The 17854-nt window shown below is 37.6% G+C and overlaps 1 protein-coding gene across 1 annotated transcript; it reads left to right on the top strand.

The window, feature by feature from the left end:
* Positions 1–6107: 6107 nt before the first annotated feature.
* Positions 6108–10343, top strand: LOC133533431 (uncharacterized). Its single transcript, XM_061872412.1, has 3 exons — positions 6108–6310; positions 6590–7676; positions 9485–10343. Exons 1-2 carry the CDS (start codon positions 6187–6189, stop codon positions 7666–7668), a joined length of 1203 nt encoding a protein of 400 aa, XP_061728396.1. The 5' UTR covers positions 6108–6186; the 3' UTR covers positions 7669–7676; positions 9485–10343.
* Positions 10344–17854: the final 7511 nt, after the last annotated feature.

Here is a 17854-nt window from a genome sequence, read left to right as displayed (position 1 = left end):
TAGGTTAAGTCTCATTTTGTATGGGATTTTGAACAGCGCGCCAAGCGGGACGTTTTGGAAAGTCAAAAATCTCATACAAAATGACACTTAACGCAAACGCGTACGTCACGTTTCGCTGTCGAAAATATTTACACTAGGGGTACTGTTATTGATTGTAATAGAAAGGTAAAGTTAAGTACGGAAAAGAAAAATCATTATCTACTCCGTGGGCTCGACTAACACGATAGACTAAGTTAAAAGTAAAGTTTACTGAAATCGGTCTTGTTTTAGAGTTAATGACAATTCTTGTGATAAATAAAACTACTTATTCATTGTAATGTATTTTTTTTTCTCAAGATGTAAAAATCAGACACACGCGCAGAAAACACATACACACGCAGAAAAAAAAAATCTTATTTATTTAAATTTATATCGATTGAGACTATAAACACATCGTGACTCAAAATAAAGACCTTTCATGTTCCACGAGTCTTCCAACACACGTGTTGAGAGCGGCGCCGGGGGCTGGCTGAGCTCACACCTGCCCTACTTAATGCTGAATGAAGACGGACTGCTTAATAAATAGTTATGTAATAGGTACTTACTTTGCATCAATAGTATAGTCCGTGTCATCCACGATGACGCGCAGATTTGTCAAATCTAACCTATAATAACATGACAACACGAGTGAAGGCAGGCGTCTTCGTCCATGATCTATAGCGGACGAAACAACGCGCCAAAAGTATCTTATCAGTTATTAGACAATGGTAGATACTTTTGACGCGTAGTCAGATCCGCTACTTTTGATACTTCGCACGGAGACCGATTAACACACAAATTTTCAATTTTACATCATAGTGACATCATTTTTCCATTCAAAAAATGCTCATACCACAATACCCGTAATATGGAAGAGCGATGGCGGAGTTTCCTCGGTGAGACAAAGGTGCCGGCGACCCCACGCTGTTTGCTGTTTACCCTGCGCTGCGACCCATCTGCCGAGCCGACAGACACGTACATTGCATAAGAAGGTAGGCCAAATAGACACCTCAGGGGCATCAAACATATTCGTAAGAAACCTACTGTACAGCTAATTTGGCTTCTCTTTTTTCCATGAGCCGTGGAAAAAATGTTCGACTGTGTGAAAAATAGAAAAGCCGCTGGGATTCGAATTTTATAGATGTTCCGCCATTCACATCCTTATATTTTTCCAGTTAGTATTCTTAATCCCCGGCCTGAATATTTAATTTTAATTTAATTAAATCGTGAATCTAGAGCCACACAAATTACAAATTTTACTTTTTGTTAAACAAAAAACCAACACGAACAAGCTAACTCGAAAGTACACGAATAATATTTGAACGATGTCGTTTTATTTATCCTGCAAATAATAATAATTCAGCCTATATACGTCCCACTGCTGGGCACAGGCCTCCTCTCATGTGCGAGAGGGCTCGGGCTATAGTCCCCGCGCTAGCCCAATGCTGATTGGGGATTTCACATACCTACACCTTTGAATTTCTTCGCAGATTTATCCAGGTACATGCTACATCATACATACATCATTCTAATGTAACGCACACTGGCGGTCGACTGGCCTGTATGTTCTGTTACCGCCGCCGGTTGCGTAGCGCTGCTACGCCGTAGACCCGCTACGTGCTTCTTAATTCAGAATTATATTGTACTTATTAAGTTGCACTGGTCAGCAAATGTGCCATTATTTCAATGTTATTCTTGTCTGACACGTAAGCTAACATCTAAACAAATACCTGAGTAAAAAGAAGCCGCAAGCCACCTGCAGTCTCACTAGCAATTCACAGACATTATGCATTTATAAGTGCAAAATTTACGACCAATGCTAGATTAAAAACAATTATAAGTAAGTATAGCCTCTAGTCTAGCCGTGACTGTATGGCCATCAGTTGTAAAACTAGCTTTAACTCTGTATCTTTATTACTTCCATATTATTCACCCATTAGCCCCCCTAGTTGATTGAAGTTTGGAATATTTTAGCTAGTTTTATGTTTATTCCAGGCTGTAAAAAGAAATTGTACATTAGTCAAATATGTGTTCTAGTTTCGTTTATTTTTGAATGGTTGAAGAACATATCCTAATTCCAAATATCTAAACATTCAAACATCTACGCATATATCAAAATTAAACTGCTAGACCAGTTTACTTTTGCGTTCTTAGTTTGTTACTTTGTTATACTACTTTTGCTCGGTTTCGTGAACTGCCTTTACCCACCACCATTAACCCGAACTACAAACTATTTACTTTTAAAAAGTTCCACCTTAAGGCGAGGTTTTGTTTGGCCCAATTTCCACCCACGTCAGTGCAAGGATCGAGTTAGGAAGTGAGGGTGGTACAACCTTAACGAAGATAAACAAACTTGGAAACTATTTAACACTTGTAGTTCAGGACACGAATAGCAGAAATCATCATCATGATCTGACCGTATAGATACCTACTTTTGTTGCGTAGTTAATTCTTTTTTCACGTCTCTTAAATAATTGTGAGTCTCTCGACGCCCTGCGTCCACAGCGCAGCGAGCGGCAAACACGCCGCAGTGAACTGCATTCAACCGGTCGAACTGCATCGGAGCGGCGCGCCGTAAAGAGGATTCCGCTGCTGTCCCTCGATATGGCTGGCGCTTGCACTATTTTAACAAGATTTCTAAATAGCTTGACATTCTCAGGTAAAAGTTACAGTCAACCAAATTAATGCACTTTGTCACAGTGACAATAATTATGTCTAACAGCTTCATTCTTTGCGATTTATTGTTTACATGCTGTAGTAGCGCCACCTAGCGTTAGCCTTGCACGGGTTTTTAGAGGGTCTTCTTTTTTTTTTTTTTTTTTGTCTTACCCCCACTACTAAACCAACACTCCTGAACGGTCCGGTCGCCGCTCTCGAGTCATTATGCGTTTCTGTTAGAACATATAAACCAAACAGGTTTTAAACCCAATGTTCCTTAGCTGGAAGCTATTTTGTTTTGTCTGTGGTTTTTTATTTTGTCAGTTTACAAACAAATAAATACACGTATCGTTTTGCTGTCTGCGACAATATAATGTTTTACTCTATTCAATCCTGGTAGAATTCCACTCCAAACCCAATAGGTTATGGGCCCAGGATACGCGAATAATTAGTACGTAAATAGTTTTCGGCAAAAAGTTCAAAAATTAATTCGTATGTACTTGATTCACGAAAATCTATGGGATTGCATACAGGAAGAGTCTACCGGCGTTCCCAAGGTCAGCGATGAGCGTCAACAACAGAGAACGCTTGCAAAAATATGCCTGATGGTGCAGCCGTCATCGTTTTCACATGTACGTAACGCAAAGACTGGATACGAAGCTTGGAACAATTTGAAAAATGCCTACGAAGATAAAGGGCTATGTAGAAGACTAGGACTGCTACGTACTTTATCTGGATTGAAACTAGAGCAATTTAAGGATATGGAGGCGTATCTCTTGAAGATCACTGATTTAGATCAACAACTACGAGACATAAATTCTCCATTAGATGATGATTTCCTGTCAGTAATTATGTTAAGTGGTCTACCACCAGACTATGATCCACTTATTATGGCATTGAAAAATTCTAACATTAAATTGTGCAGTGAAACAGTAAAAAGTAAATTACTACAAGAAAATTTACGACGAGACGATAAGACCGAAGAAAGTTCTATGTTTACAAACCGGGGTTCTAGTTCAAAAAGTGTCAACAAACATCCATCGAAGGTTAAGTGCTTCATATGTAAGAAACCGAATCATTATGCGAAAAACTGTCCAAACAAAGCCAATAAAAGTGAGAAACGCAGTGAGAAGACTGAAAAAGCGTGGAACGGAACGTTGCTAACCGCTTTGGCAGTTGACGTTAAGTCAAACTCCTTTTACATTGACAGCGGCTCAACTTGTCATATGTCAAACGATAAAACGTTATTGCAAAATTATGTTTTGGAAACTCCGCGTTCAGTAACAGTGGCGAATAAAGAAAAGTTGCATAGTGAGGGACATGGAACCGTCGAATTGTTGTTAAAAGGACACAGTGAAACTACGAAAATAAGCGATGTTGTTTACGTGCCGGGATTGTCAACAAATCTTATTTCCGTTGGCAAGATGGTAGACAAAGGACTCGAAGTGCATTTTAAGAAGCAGAAATGCGATATTTATTGCGGCAAAGATGTAATTGCCAGTGCTACGAAGGTGAACGGCGTCTATGAACTGGACATGACGAGTCAACCGTCACATGGATACGAGCTAGCTGCGGCATGTCACTCTGAGGATTTGGGTGAGCCAGTACTTAAGGTTCTTTCAAGGGATCAAGAAGCTGCTAATCTGTGTGAAATGAAGTCATCCCAGGAGTTGTGGCATCGTAGACTTTCACATCTAAACAGACGGAGTATGGATTTACTAAAAAAAGGTATGGCTAGTGGAATTGATTACACTAATGATAAACATATTCCCTGCGTAGCATGTCTTGAAGGGAAACAAAGTCGATTACCATTCCCCAAAAGGTCTTATACCAGAGCTACTGAGAAACTTGGTCTGATTCATTCTGATTTAATGGGACCTATGCCAGTTTCATCATTCAGTGGTAGTAGATATCTCTTGACTTTCATTGATGATTATTCTAGAATGACTTTTGGATATTTTATTAAAAGTAAAGATGAAGTATTGTCTGTATTTAAAACCTTTAAGAGTTTTGTTGAGAATCAAACTGATTTGAAAATAAAAGCGATTCGTTCAGATAATGGCACTGAATATGTGAATAAACAGTTCCAGATGTTTCTGAAAGAGCACGGCATCCAGCATCAGACAACCATACCATATTGTGCAGCCCAGAATGGAGTCGCAGAACGCGCCAACCGCACGGTTATGCAGGCAGGACGCTGCATGCTGCAGGATGCTGGAATGGACCCGAGGTTCTGGGCCGAGGCATTGAATACAGCAATATACATTAAGAATAAGTCACCAAGTAAGGCGGTAAGAGGGACCACACCTGAAGAGCTATGGTCAGGTAATAAAGTCAATTTATCTAATTTGAGAGTATTTGGCTGTGTCGCCTATGCAATGATCCCTAGTGAAAAACGTAAGAAATTAGATGCAAAGAGCAAAATGTATGTATTTGTGGGATATTGCGATGGATCAAAAGGATATAGACTAATTGACCCTGAAAACCCGTCTAAATGTATTAAGTCTCGAGATGTACAGTTCTTTGAAGATAAAATGTATAAAGATATAAAACTGAATCAGCAAAATTCTACTACAGATGGCCAGTTACATTTAATTAGTGATGGCATAGATAATACTATTAGAAATGCAGATCCTTTAACTGCAGATCCTTTGTCAGCTGATCCTGTTGTGGAAGTATCTGAAGTATCTGAAACTGAACCAAGCACTTCTAGTTCCAGTTTTGTAGATGATCCTAATGATGTCACTTGGAATCCTGATATGACTACGGATCAAGGCTCTAGTGAGTATGAGGAAATGACAGACTCCGTTAATGCAGAGATTGCAATGACAGTTGCATGTCAAGGTGCTGAACCAAAGACAATTCATGAAGCGCTGTCAGGACATGATAAAGTACATTGGAAGGAAGCAATTGTGGATGAGTACAAGTCATTTGAAAAGAACAGAGCCTGGACATTGACAACATCACCTGCTGGAAAGAAAGCTGTAAAATGTAAATGGATTTTCAAAAAGAAACTTGGATTGGAAGATTTGCAACAGCCAAATTAACCATAGTAGAAGTAAACATATAGACATTCGACATCATTATGTGCGGCAAGTCGTAAGTGATAAAATTATTAACTTAGAATACTTGTCTACTGATCAAATGCCTGCGGATGTTTTGACAAAGCTTCTAGGCAAAGACAAACATTTTAATTGTGTTTCTAATCTTGATTTAAACTGTTCGGTTTAAGGGCAGGTGTTAGAACATATAAACCAAACAGGTTTTAAACCCAATGTTCCTTAGCTGGAAGCTATTTTGTTTTGTCTGTGGTTTTTTATTTTGTCAGTTTACAAACAAATAAATACACGTATCGTTTTGCTGTCTGCGACAATATAATGTTTTACTCTATTCAATCCTGGTAGAATTCCACTCCAAACCCAATAGTTTCCGTGCTCAAGCCTTCGCACGTCTCCTGGACTTTAGAATTTAAATCGTTATAAGAACATTGTGGGCGCCCACGCTTGAAGCATGCCTAAGAGGAAATATAAAACTGAAGACGAAATTCGTCGCAAGATTCTAAAGTTACAAGAAAAGCTGGCAAGAAGGACTAACGAACAGGAACATTACTGTGCATCCGAAGAAAATTTTAACGGTAAGTTTTTGAAAATACCCTATTTTGGGAATATGCCAATATTTGATGCGAGGATACCGCACCTGGGTTACCTCTGTCAATGTATAGTGATGCGTACTGCTAAATCTGGGCTGTTACTGTCACATTCTTAGATAAATAATTGGCTTTTCGGCTACCTTTTTGCCTAAATTTGATGCGAGTTTACCAAGTATGGGTACTCTCTGTCAATATAATAGTGATGCGTACTGCTTTCTGGGCTGATACTGTCACGTATTCTAAAACGGACTGTACTTCTTGCAGATGTGCCGTATTCGGAAACACCTTACACTGAGTTGTTACCGTATTATTGCCAACCTGAATGGGACACATCCGAGGCACAATCGCCACAGCCGACAGCGCCCTGTCTGTCGACGGCGCACTCAGCTACGTCACGACAGCCGTCACCGCATTCCGCCGAGGTGGACAACCAGCCGCAGCCCGTCTTACAGTTGTCGCCGCAACCTGTCTCACAGTTACCACCGCAACCTGCCTTGCCGTTGCCACAAAATCCAGGTACATCAGGTGAAAATCAACCAGATGATTTGCAACTTGATGACGATATTCTTCAGTTACTAGGCGATGCCCCAAGGGAAGAAACCCCTATGGGACCGCCTATTCATAAAGATATCGCCAGTCGATGGCAAAATATTCTTGCCAAAGGCCTCACAAAGGAACTAAAGGAAAGTCTAACTAAAGAATATCTGATTCCTAATAATTGTGACCTTTTGTTGGCCCCGACTCTCAACCCGGAAGTTAGGGTGGCTTTACATGACCCCCTGGTAAAAAGAGACACGTCACTACTGTACAAGCAAAAACAACTGGGTATCGCCTTGTCCGCTTTAGCTGCAGTAACTGAGATGGTCCTTGCAAACGAGACTTCTAAACAAAAACTATTGAAACCTCTCAGTGATGCTTGCCGCATTCTCTGCGACAGCCATTTTACAGAGACTAGAACCCGCAGGGGTTTCATTATATCGTCTAACGCAAAATTAAAACAGACTCTGATCGACTCCAATAGGGATAAGCTGTTGTTTGGAGAAAATGTTTCGGAAAAATTGAAGGCAGCAAAAACTATTCAGCAGTCTGGCGAAGCATTAAAGAATAATCCCCCTAAACCCAGATATAATCGTCCGAATATTCAGTCAACAATTGCAAATAGGGGTAATTTAAACTTCGTGCCCCAACACCGCAAGACGGACACGAAGACCAACAACCGTCGAGCCCCTGCTTACTCGCAGAGGCAGATGTCGCACAACAACAGTACGCGACGCCACAACGATCGCGATCGCGACCGCGCACCGACGACATCGAGGACAGCGGGAGGACATCACCGGAAGTAGTTGATCAGGTACGATATGCTGGCAGACTACAATATTTTTATGACAAGTGGTCTCAAATTACTGATGATAATATGCTCTTGTCTTGGATAAAAGGATATACTATCCCTTTCAAAACGACTCCTTATCGAACAGACAACCCTAGTGTTTGTCCTAAAACCAAGCAGGAAAAAATAGATTTTGATCACTGTATTAAAAAACTACTTAAAATTAACGCTATATCTCACTGTAATCATGAACCTGGCGAATTCCTTTCTTCAGTCTTTTTAGTGCCAAAACCAAACGGAGATAAAAGATTTATTTTAAATCTTAAATGCCTCAATAAATTTGTTGACAATAAGCATTTCAAAATGGAAGATTACCGAACAGCGTGTAAATTAATTACTAAAAATTGTTACATGGCATCAATCGATCTGAAAGATGCGTATTTCTTGATTTCAGTGCGCAAATCACATAGAAAATACTTGAGATTTAAATATAATAATTTTTTGTATGAATTTAACTGCCTCCCGTTTGGCCTTTGCACTGCACCGCTGGTTTTTACTAAACTTTTAAAACCAGTTATGGAATACTTAAGAAAAGTACATCACATGATTTCAGTTATTTATTTAGATGACATTTTTTGTGTTGGTGGAACATTTTCTGAATGCGAATCTAACGTTGCACTGACTAAGCAGACGTTTGAGGATTTAGGATTTCTCATTAATTTCGAAAAAAGTTGCTTTGTGCCTAAAACACAGTGTACATTTTTGGGTTTTGTTTTTGACTCTGAGAATTTGATAATGAAATTGCCTCTTACTAAAAAAGAAAAGATAAAACACAGTCTTACTAACATGCTAAAAACTAAAACATGCAAATTGAGAGAATTCGCAAGATTTGTCGGTTTATTAATATCTGCCTGTCCGGCAATCAGATATTCATGGTTGTATACAAAATACTTTGAACAATTTAAATTGTCATGTTTACTTAATAACTCTAGTTACAATCAACTTGTAACAATACCTGAAAAATTAAAATCTGATATTATTTGGTGGTTAAGGAAAATTGACGAGGGAAATAATCCTTTATATTGTAATGATTTTGTAATGGAAATCTTTTCCGACGCATCTCTGTCTGGTTGGGGTGCTTATTGTAATAATAAGGAAGCTTTCGGCTACTGGAAAGATCACGAGAAATGTTTGCATATCAATGAATTAGAGCTCAAAGCCGCTTATTTAGCGTTAAAAAGTTTCGCAAAAGATCAATTTCATATTAACATTCTATTACGTATTGACAATATAACTGCCATTTCTTGTATTAACCGAATGGGTAGTGTCCAGTATGAACACTTAAATGGTATATGCAGAGAAATCTGGCATTGGTGTGAGAGGCGTCAAATAATGATTTTCGCGTCTTACATTAATACAAAGGACAATTGTGAAGCTGATAGTTTGTCGCGTAAAAAGTTTCATGACACAGAATGGGAACTTAATGCTAGTGTTTACAGTGATATTACTTATTATTTTGGTCTCCCTCAAATTGATCTGTTTGCTAGCAGGTGCAATGCTAAGTGTGATGTCTTTGTAACATGGAAAAATGACCCAGAAGCATGGGCTATTGACGCTTTCACAATATCTTGGAAAAATATGTTTTTCTATGCATTTCCACCATTCGCATTGATAACTAAAGTTTTGCAAAAAATTATTAAGGAAAAAGCAGAAGGAATAGTCGTGGTACCATACTGGCCATCACAACCTTGGTTCCTCTTATTTCATAGATTAAAAAACTCTGAATTATTATTTTTCGGCCCGGATGTTGATTTATTAATCTCTCCTTTCAGAACTCAACACAACTTACACCGCAGCCTGAAGTTAGTTGCCGCGAAGCTTTCAGGCAAACTCTTTTGAAAAAATCCTTGTCGAATAGTACGGTGGAAATCATGTTATCGTCGTTGTCCGACTCTACATATAAACAATACGACAGTTGTATCAAAACATGGATATCATATTGTAATACTCATAATTATCAATATGATTCCGTTTCGGTCCCGATTGTCTTAAATTTTCTCACAGATATATTTAATAAGGGTGCTAAATATGGTACCATAAACTCTTATAAATCAGCACTATCCCTTTTACTGGGTAATTTAGATGATGATAGGGTAAAACGTTTTATGAAAGGGATTTTCAAATTACGCCCTACAAATCCAAAATACAATTTAACTTGGAATCCAAGCATTGTGTTAGACTACTTAGCACAGAAATTTCCTAATTTAGATCTTGATTTAGAAACTCATTCAAAAAAGACTGCAACATTATTGGCTTTAGTAACTGCACACCGAATACAAACACTTGCTTTAATTAAATTAAACAATATTAAAATATATTTTTCCCAAGAAATTATGATTACGATACCTGATCTAATAAAAACTTCGAAACCCAATTTAGCACAGCCAGTTCTGAGGTTACCTTATTTTGACGACCGACCTGAAATATGCCCAGCTAGATGCTTAGAATCCTACATAAATAAAACCAAAATGTTTCGAAAGGATGATTATTTATTTTTAAGTTACAAAAAACCTCATTTGAAGGTTACCTCTCAAACCATAGGTAAATGGATTAAAGATGTGCTCTCTAAAAGTGGATGGATACAACCATTTTTAGTGCGCATAGTACTCGACACGCAGCGACGTCTGCAGCCAATAGATCTGGGATCAGTATAGATGTCATAAGGAAAACTGCAGGCTGGACAGATTCCTCCTCAGTTTTCGCTAGATTTTACAATAGGCCAATTAGTGCCAATCCCAATGATTTTGCAAATGTAATCCTCTCTTCCAATAGTAATCTGTAAATAAAAAAAAAATAAAAAACAAATTTACTTACACGTATACCTATATAATATGGTTATAATGTTAAAGATGTAATGTTGACATAGATGAGGTTAAAGGTACAATGTTTTATTCGTTCATTCTGAAATATTACAATATACTTACCGATAAGCTATGTGATGAGTATGTACTTATAATTATTCATATAATAAATGTGATTGACTACTAATGATTGTTTACTTCTTTATTTGTTTACTCACCTATAATGGTGTATCTGAATTTCACATTTTATTTTGTGCTCTGAACATCTACAGCATGTAAACAATAAATCGCAAAGAATGAAGCTGTTAGACATAATTGAAAATCAAACGAACTTACCAAGTGAAGTTCGATGACAATTATGTAAACAGCTTCATTCGACGCGATTTATGCAAACCCTCCCTATACAAATACAAGTTTGTCTGCCCTACCCTATAATAATAAAATGTGAAAAATAGGTAGGTACGTAACTCTAAACAAAATGACTCGAGAGCGGCGACCGGACCGTTCAGGAGTGTTGGTTTAGTAGTGGGGGTAAGACAAAAAAAAAAAAAAAAAAAAAAGAAGACCCTCTAAAAACCCGTGCAAGGCTAACGCTAGGTGGCGCTACTACAGCATGTAAACAATAAATCGCGTCGAATGAAGCTGTTTACATAATTGTCATCGAACTTCACTTGGTAAGTTCGTTTGATTTTCAAATATGAAATCCATTTGCAAAAAACCTCATGTTATTGTCACATGACAAATACACGCGTTTTCAGCAACTGTCTTTCTCCAAAGGTCATGCGACATCTGATTTCGGATCGGAGAATGCTCTGCACAAAGCCTATCAAACAATATATTCATTTGAATTTATAAGCTGGGGGCCTAGCCAAGATGCCAATCGTTTGCGCCGTAGCGAACGAAACGATAATGTCTCTCTATCACTCTTCCATATAAGTGGGACAGAGAGACAGTAGTGTTTGGTTCGCTACGGCGCAAACGATTAGCATCTTGTCTATTCCCATTGAACCTTTAGAACCGAGAACCAATAGTGGTACCTTTTTCCTTTTTTTTTAGAAGTTTTAATATAGATAAATATTAGTTTAGTGACTCTAGATAAATCTATCAAAAGTAGATATATCGATATTATAATAAAAATAAATAGACCGCCCCGATTATGCGTCCGACATTTTAAATCGAGTTATTTCGATTTTTTTTCTAAAACCTCAAGTTAAAGTTCTTATAAACAGAATAATCCAAGGATCTTAAGCGACATTTGCAATACTTAAGAGCCCATTTTATTTGATACAATATCCACCATTAAATATCTAATTCAAAGGTTAGAAGGCTGCTCCGGTTCTCTGCGTTCCCGATTTTAATGTCGAAGCCAGTATTGTCATGAAATAATGGGATCTTGTTATAATTTACATTTTAACTCGTCTTTGATGTTTGTGATTAAAAGAATTTTACAGACTTTAAAGGTTAAATACGCTTTGAATTAGAAGCGTAGTAATGAGAGTTGCTAAGTAGGTAGGTACAGTCAGCATCAAAAGTAGCGGATGAAACAACGCGCCAAAATTATCTGACATTCCGGATAACTTTTCGAAATATAGATAAATTTCTAAAATTCGCGCTCAAAAGTATATTTTTTACAGTCTTAGTGGTTCTTTATTAAAGACATCACTTTTCGTTAAGCTGTTACAGAATGTACTTATGAAACGTTATTTGATCCGCTACTTTTGATGCTGACTGTACCTGCTGTATTATAAAACGCATAAACCTATTTGACTCGATGTTATTAGTGTTATTACCCTACAAATACAAATACATAGGTGCATGTCAAATATTTTAAGCGCGCTTCGCATTGCGAAAGAAAAATGTTAATTTATCGCCAGTGACTGTACGGTCACGTCTGAAAATATCGATACGGACATGGTGCCAAAAATATGTATACACTACTCTTATATATGGGCCAGAAGGTCGTGTATACATATTTTTGGCACTTCGATCGTGTCGATGTTTTCAAATGTGACTGTACTTGCGACATGGAAACTAATTCAAATGTAACTTATTACGGTTTTGGCGCGGTTTTGGTTGGTGTTTCCTTTATAACGACCTGCGCCCAACAATCACATAATCGTAGGCGAGTTTTTATTTCTCGCATGAATGTACATTTACTGCATACGATAATTCCATACTCGTACGATTTCTTGGCCTGAAACTTGCGAGAAACTCGCACTATCTAAATGGGCCTTAATGAAACAATTTAAAAAATGCATTTACGAGTATGATTATTTAAATAAAGTGATACTTAGGCCAATTCGAACGTACACTGACATCAGAATGATATCTGAATGATGTTGTTTAGTTAACGTGCAGCTCGCCCGCGCCGGTTGTAAGAGCGAAATTCACGATAACTGGATGACAAAATTTTGATGTCATTCTGATATCAGTGTACGTTCCAATTGGTCTGACAGCCTTTGAAATAGATTTCGATCGAAAGTACATTGCTGTAGGTGTGCAGTGCACTGTCATAGGTACAAAATGCCTGTCGTGCAGAGCTGTTTTGTTTCCTATATTGTAACCGCTATGTATGTATAGAGCCTGGCCTTTGTCCATCGACCCTCGGGTCGCCGCTCAGTACCTAGTCGTTTAGCGACTGATTGTGGAATAAATGTGACGGCAACCAATCTACAAATGGCAGTTGTATAGAGTATTCCGAGCGACCTGGAATTACCTACTTAGAACTAGAAGTGGCCCAGGACTCAGGAGGCCAATTCGAACTTACAAAATAATAAATAAAATAAAAATGATGTAATTCATAACTAACATATATTAAGTACATTATTTTGATATCGGAATATAAGTTTGAATTGCCCTCCGTGCATACAACTACTTATTAGTCATCATTTTAAATCAAGCAGCAAAATCAGAGTCCATGGATTCAAATTTTCACATTTTGATTTGATGGTTGTGTTTTACAATCCCGTGTTTTACAATCCTGTTTCGAAATATGCCGATGGGTAATATTTAACAAAGAACTTATAATATAAACGTTCTGTAGAAACTAGACTAGTTAGTAAGTTTGATGGTAGTGAGAGTAGGTTATGTAAAAACTAGAACTTAAGCAAATGGGCTCAGGTTTAAAAAAAAAACAGTTACAGTTGAAACAGTTGAGCATAAGGCAATAATAATGACTTTTGCTTTATATAAGCCTTATTTATTACTCTGTCGCACCAACTTCATATTAACTAGCTTGAACCACTCTTCATGTAGGTAGGTGTCCAATTAGCCGTGACAATGGTATTATGCACGATAATTCCACACTGTTATTAGGATTCGTGGAAGTGTTGTATTTGATTAATTCCCTAGAAACCGGCTATCAAATGATGCGATTGCATATACTGACGTCAATCTGAATTCAATATTGATACATTTAAATAATATGGTTTCAGGGGAAACGGGAATAGGTGAGTGATATCGTTTTATTGGCGTATGTTTATTTTTATTAAATGTAGGTACACGATAATGAGCTTCGCTTTTGTGGTGTATATATACTAGATATACTACCACAAAATTATATTTATTTCCAGAAACCACTTTGTAGGCAACAAACATAAGCTGCGTGAATGTAGCGCATTGCGTTATTAACTATTATCAGTACCCCTAGTGTAAGTTTTATCGACATCATAACGTGACGAACGCGTTTGCGTTAAGTGTCATTTTGTATAGGATTTTGAGTTTCCAAAACGTCCCGCTTGGCGCGCTCTTTCTAAATCACATACAAAATGAGACTAAACGCAAACGCGTACGTCACGTTTCGAAATCGAAATTATTTACACTAGGGGTACTGAACATCAAATAATAAGTCCATTACATATTTGGCCTAAATACGGGCCAATTTATTATTCAGCCAATGGCCCGTTTTTAGCAAAATGGCAAAAAGAGGCTGACTCTGATTTAACAATTCGATATAGTTTTCATCTCGTTTTGATACGATCTTGAGTCATCTCGCATTGCCGTCGCTGCCATTCCTTGAGTCTTGCGCATCACTAAGTGCGACCGCTGATTGCAATTCGAAGCCACCAATCTCATCTCCTCCTGTCATTGCCTTCTCACATTGTCCGATCCGATATCAGTTATCGGATATGATAGAAGTAAAATGTGTAATAAATGTTTTTTTCTCGTATTTATTTATTAGTTTAATAAATCTGCGTGGCAAAAAAGGCGGACTTCATGCCACAAGGCACTCTCTAACATCTGTCATTCCCATAGGGGTCACCCGACATCCGATATCGGATAGACACTTCCGGTAATATTAGACATGTCTGACCGATATTTTTTGTTTGTGTGTTACGACACACTGCAGCTATACTTTTAGCTGCAGTGTGTCGCTGAAGCAGTGCCGGCGCGCCCCAGTACACACCGCGGCAGGACATTGTGACCGTTCATCCGATATGACAATGTGCAAAAACCCCTAACACTGATTGGTGCCCACGGTTGACGTATCAAAATAAGATGAAGACCACATCAAATTGCTAGAACAGAATTGGCCCCAACACTCTGCATGTTGCTTCCATTAACTAATGATTGTATATTAGCAGTTTCACGAATTCACATCGTACATTACGCGGGTCAGCGTTAAGCACCTCTTTGTTAGTTCGTATTTTATGCATTCAATGTTGGTTTGTAAGATGAGGTGGGTTTAAAAGAACAGTAGGGCACGCAGATCAAGGAAACTCCTCCATAGTGTCCTTTATACTTTCGAAAGTAACTTTTATGTTTAAATAATAGCACTCATCAGCAAAACAATTAGTCCTTTTATTTTTTGTACTATCTCTTTCTTTTAGACAGGAAGCAATAATTTAATATATTAATAAAATCAAAACACACTTTTTGCTTCTTTGCGTCTGACATCAGATATCGAATCGGACAATATGAGAACGCTCTTATTCTCTTAAAAATAAAATCGTGTCAAGAGAATTTTGAGCACAACTGCCCGTTTAGCAACTTCTGACTATGCTGCCGCTTCCAGTAATCTCTACGAATCAGGGGTTAACGTTAATATTCTTTATTTTTCGAACCGGCAATAAGACTGCAATCTTACAGCCGCTAATGGAGGTTTTGTCCGGCGGGACAAGCGGCCGCCCCCTCCCCTCCCAGCAGGTCTTGTAATAAATGCCTCGGTCCCTAAATCTATGCTTCTTTATAGCGCTTTAACTCTGTCTGGTTCGAGTTTGTATTTTAAGGTTCATATTGTTGTGTTGTTTCGTACATACCTACCTAAGTGCGTTTTCACACCGTTCGATTGGATGTCGAATGTCTGATATATCCCTTGGAGTACTGCGGCAGCTAGAGTGTGCCCTATACCATCAAATCTTGTTTGAATTGAAATTTTCTATTGAACGATAACTATTTAATGGGTGGTATAGATTTACGTATTTAGTTAAGATATACACGACCTTCTAGCCCATATATTAAAGTAGTGTGTACATATTTTGGCACTTTGTCCGTGTCGATATTTAATACCTTGACGGTACAGACTTATGGTTAATATATTACTTTAACCATAATCTATAATGGTAATGCTTGTGTTTCTCTAGACCATAGAGAAATAAGTAATCTTAGAGTACGAGTACACACTCCATACAACATCCAAGGCTTACTTGTTAATAATAAGTTGTACCTACTACGTGATATCATGCAAAATCTTTATACCATCAAAAAGGTACACTATTTGTGATATACCGATTATAATGTTTTTAAATATAAAATAATGACAAACCACGAACAAAACGCCCAAAATCACATCTAAAAAAAACTCGAACTTCTAGGTGTTTCCAAGTTTTCCGACATTCCGTCTTAAACAAATGTAATTTTAGTTCATTAAAATAAAGCGTAATTTAAGTTAAATATCGGAAATGGATTAGTTTTACTATTGAAATAATATACAGGAGCAAATAGATTTTGTCTAATTTTGTATAAAATTAGATGTTTTTGTTGTGTAGGCTGCAACCAACCTACTACACTTTGCATTTCGGGGTTAAAACGTAATAATTATTCTCTATGCTATAGAATGTTGAGAATATCCTAACATGTCTCAGGTAGCTGTACCTAAGTAAGACTAAGTAATCTAACTTTATTACTTTCAATTAGTTTGCAGGCTGAAGTTGGGCGATGAGTAAAAAGTAATTTGTTGCTTCGCTAGCTCGAATATACAAGGTGGGTTTTTAAATGGATCAGGGGAGGTATTTATATGTCCTGGGACAAGTTCGGGCTGAGGTGCCCGACGCTTCGTTTTCTACGGAAATCATTATCAGTAAGTTCGCGATCACAAAACGCTTCTTCGCTACTTCTGCTGCTGACTACTGTCACAAGTACATTTGGGACGTGACATATAATACACAGAACGTGTTGGGTTATCGAGTCATAATTTATTTATTTTCCATAATGTTACATTAGGTAGGTACACGCAGCTGCTAAAGTGCTTTTGCAGTTCGGTGTAAGGTAAATAAGGCATATAAGGCACACCTTAATTTAAAATGAAATATTTTAAAAAATAATGATGATATTATGTAAAAATCACTCAATAGTGGTTTCTCATTTAATTAAGTTTTTTCCATATAAATAAATATACATTCTTACACAAATTGACTAAGTCCCACGGTAAGCTCAAGAAGGCTTGTGTTGTCGATATTTATAATATACAAATACTTATAAATACATAGAAAACATCCATAAGTCAGGAACAAATATCTGTGTTCATCACACAAATAAAAATGCCCTTACCTGGATTCGAACCCAGGACCATCGGCTTCATAGACAGGGTCACTACCCACTAGGCCAGACTGGTCGTCAATATATCAATATAGTTATAAAAATATTACTTATATTATTAAAAGTACTATTTTGGGCCTTATTGAACACTTGGTATTAAGGACCGCAAAAATATACATTTCGACAGTAATAACAGTTTTTAATTATTTTTAACTTTAGAGTTATACATTACCGACATTTCTACAAATATGTCAACATAGAAAAATTACCTCTGTTTCACCAAACATATGTCCGCGACATGTCACAACTTTACTATGAACTTGTCACCTGTCACTTGACATATGTCGAATTGTCGGCCGACATATGTCGCCGACACTTGTCAGTTTGGTGAAATAGGGTCCAGGTCGTTATATTTGCTACTTCTATATGTGCGTGATGTGTTGAATAAATCATACTAGTGCAACTTATATTTCTGAATGCTGGGCCTTGTTACCCGCCGCGCCGGGCCTTATATGTCTCACCTAACTTACAATGTATTTGCGGTCCGTCATCAATTCAGCAGGTTCGATCGTAAATACGAGTATA

Source organism: Cydia pomonella, unplaced genomic scaffold (assembly GCF_033807575.1).
Source record: "Cydia pomonella isolate Wapato2018A unplaced genomic scaffold, ilCydPomo1 PGA_scaffold_164, whole genome shotgun sequence".
NCBI lineage: Eukaryota > Metazoa > Arthropoda > Insecta > Lepidoptera > Tortricidae > Cydia > Cydia pomonella.
This window is presented reverse-complemented; position numbering and strand designations above follow the sequence as displayed.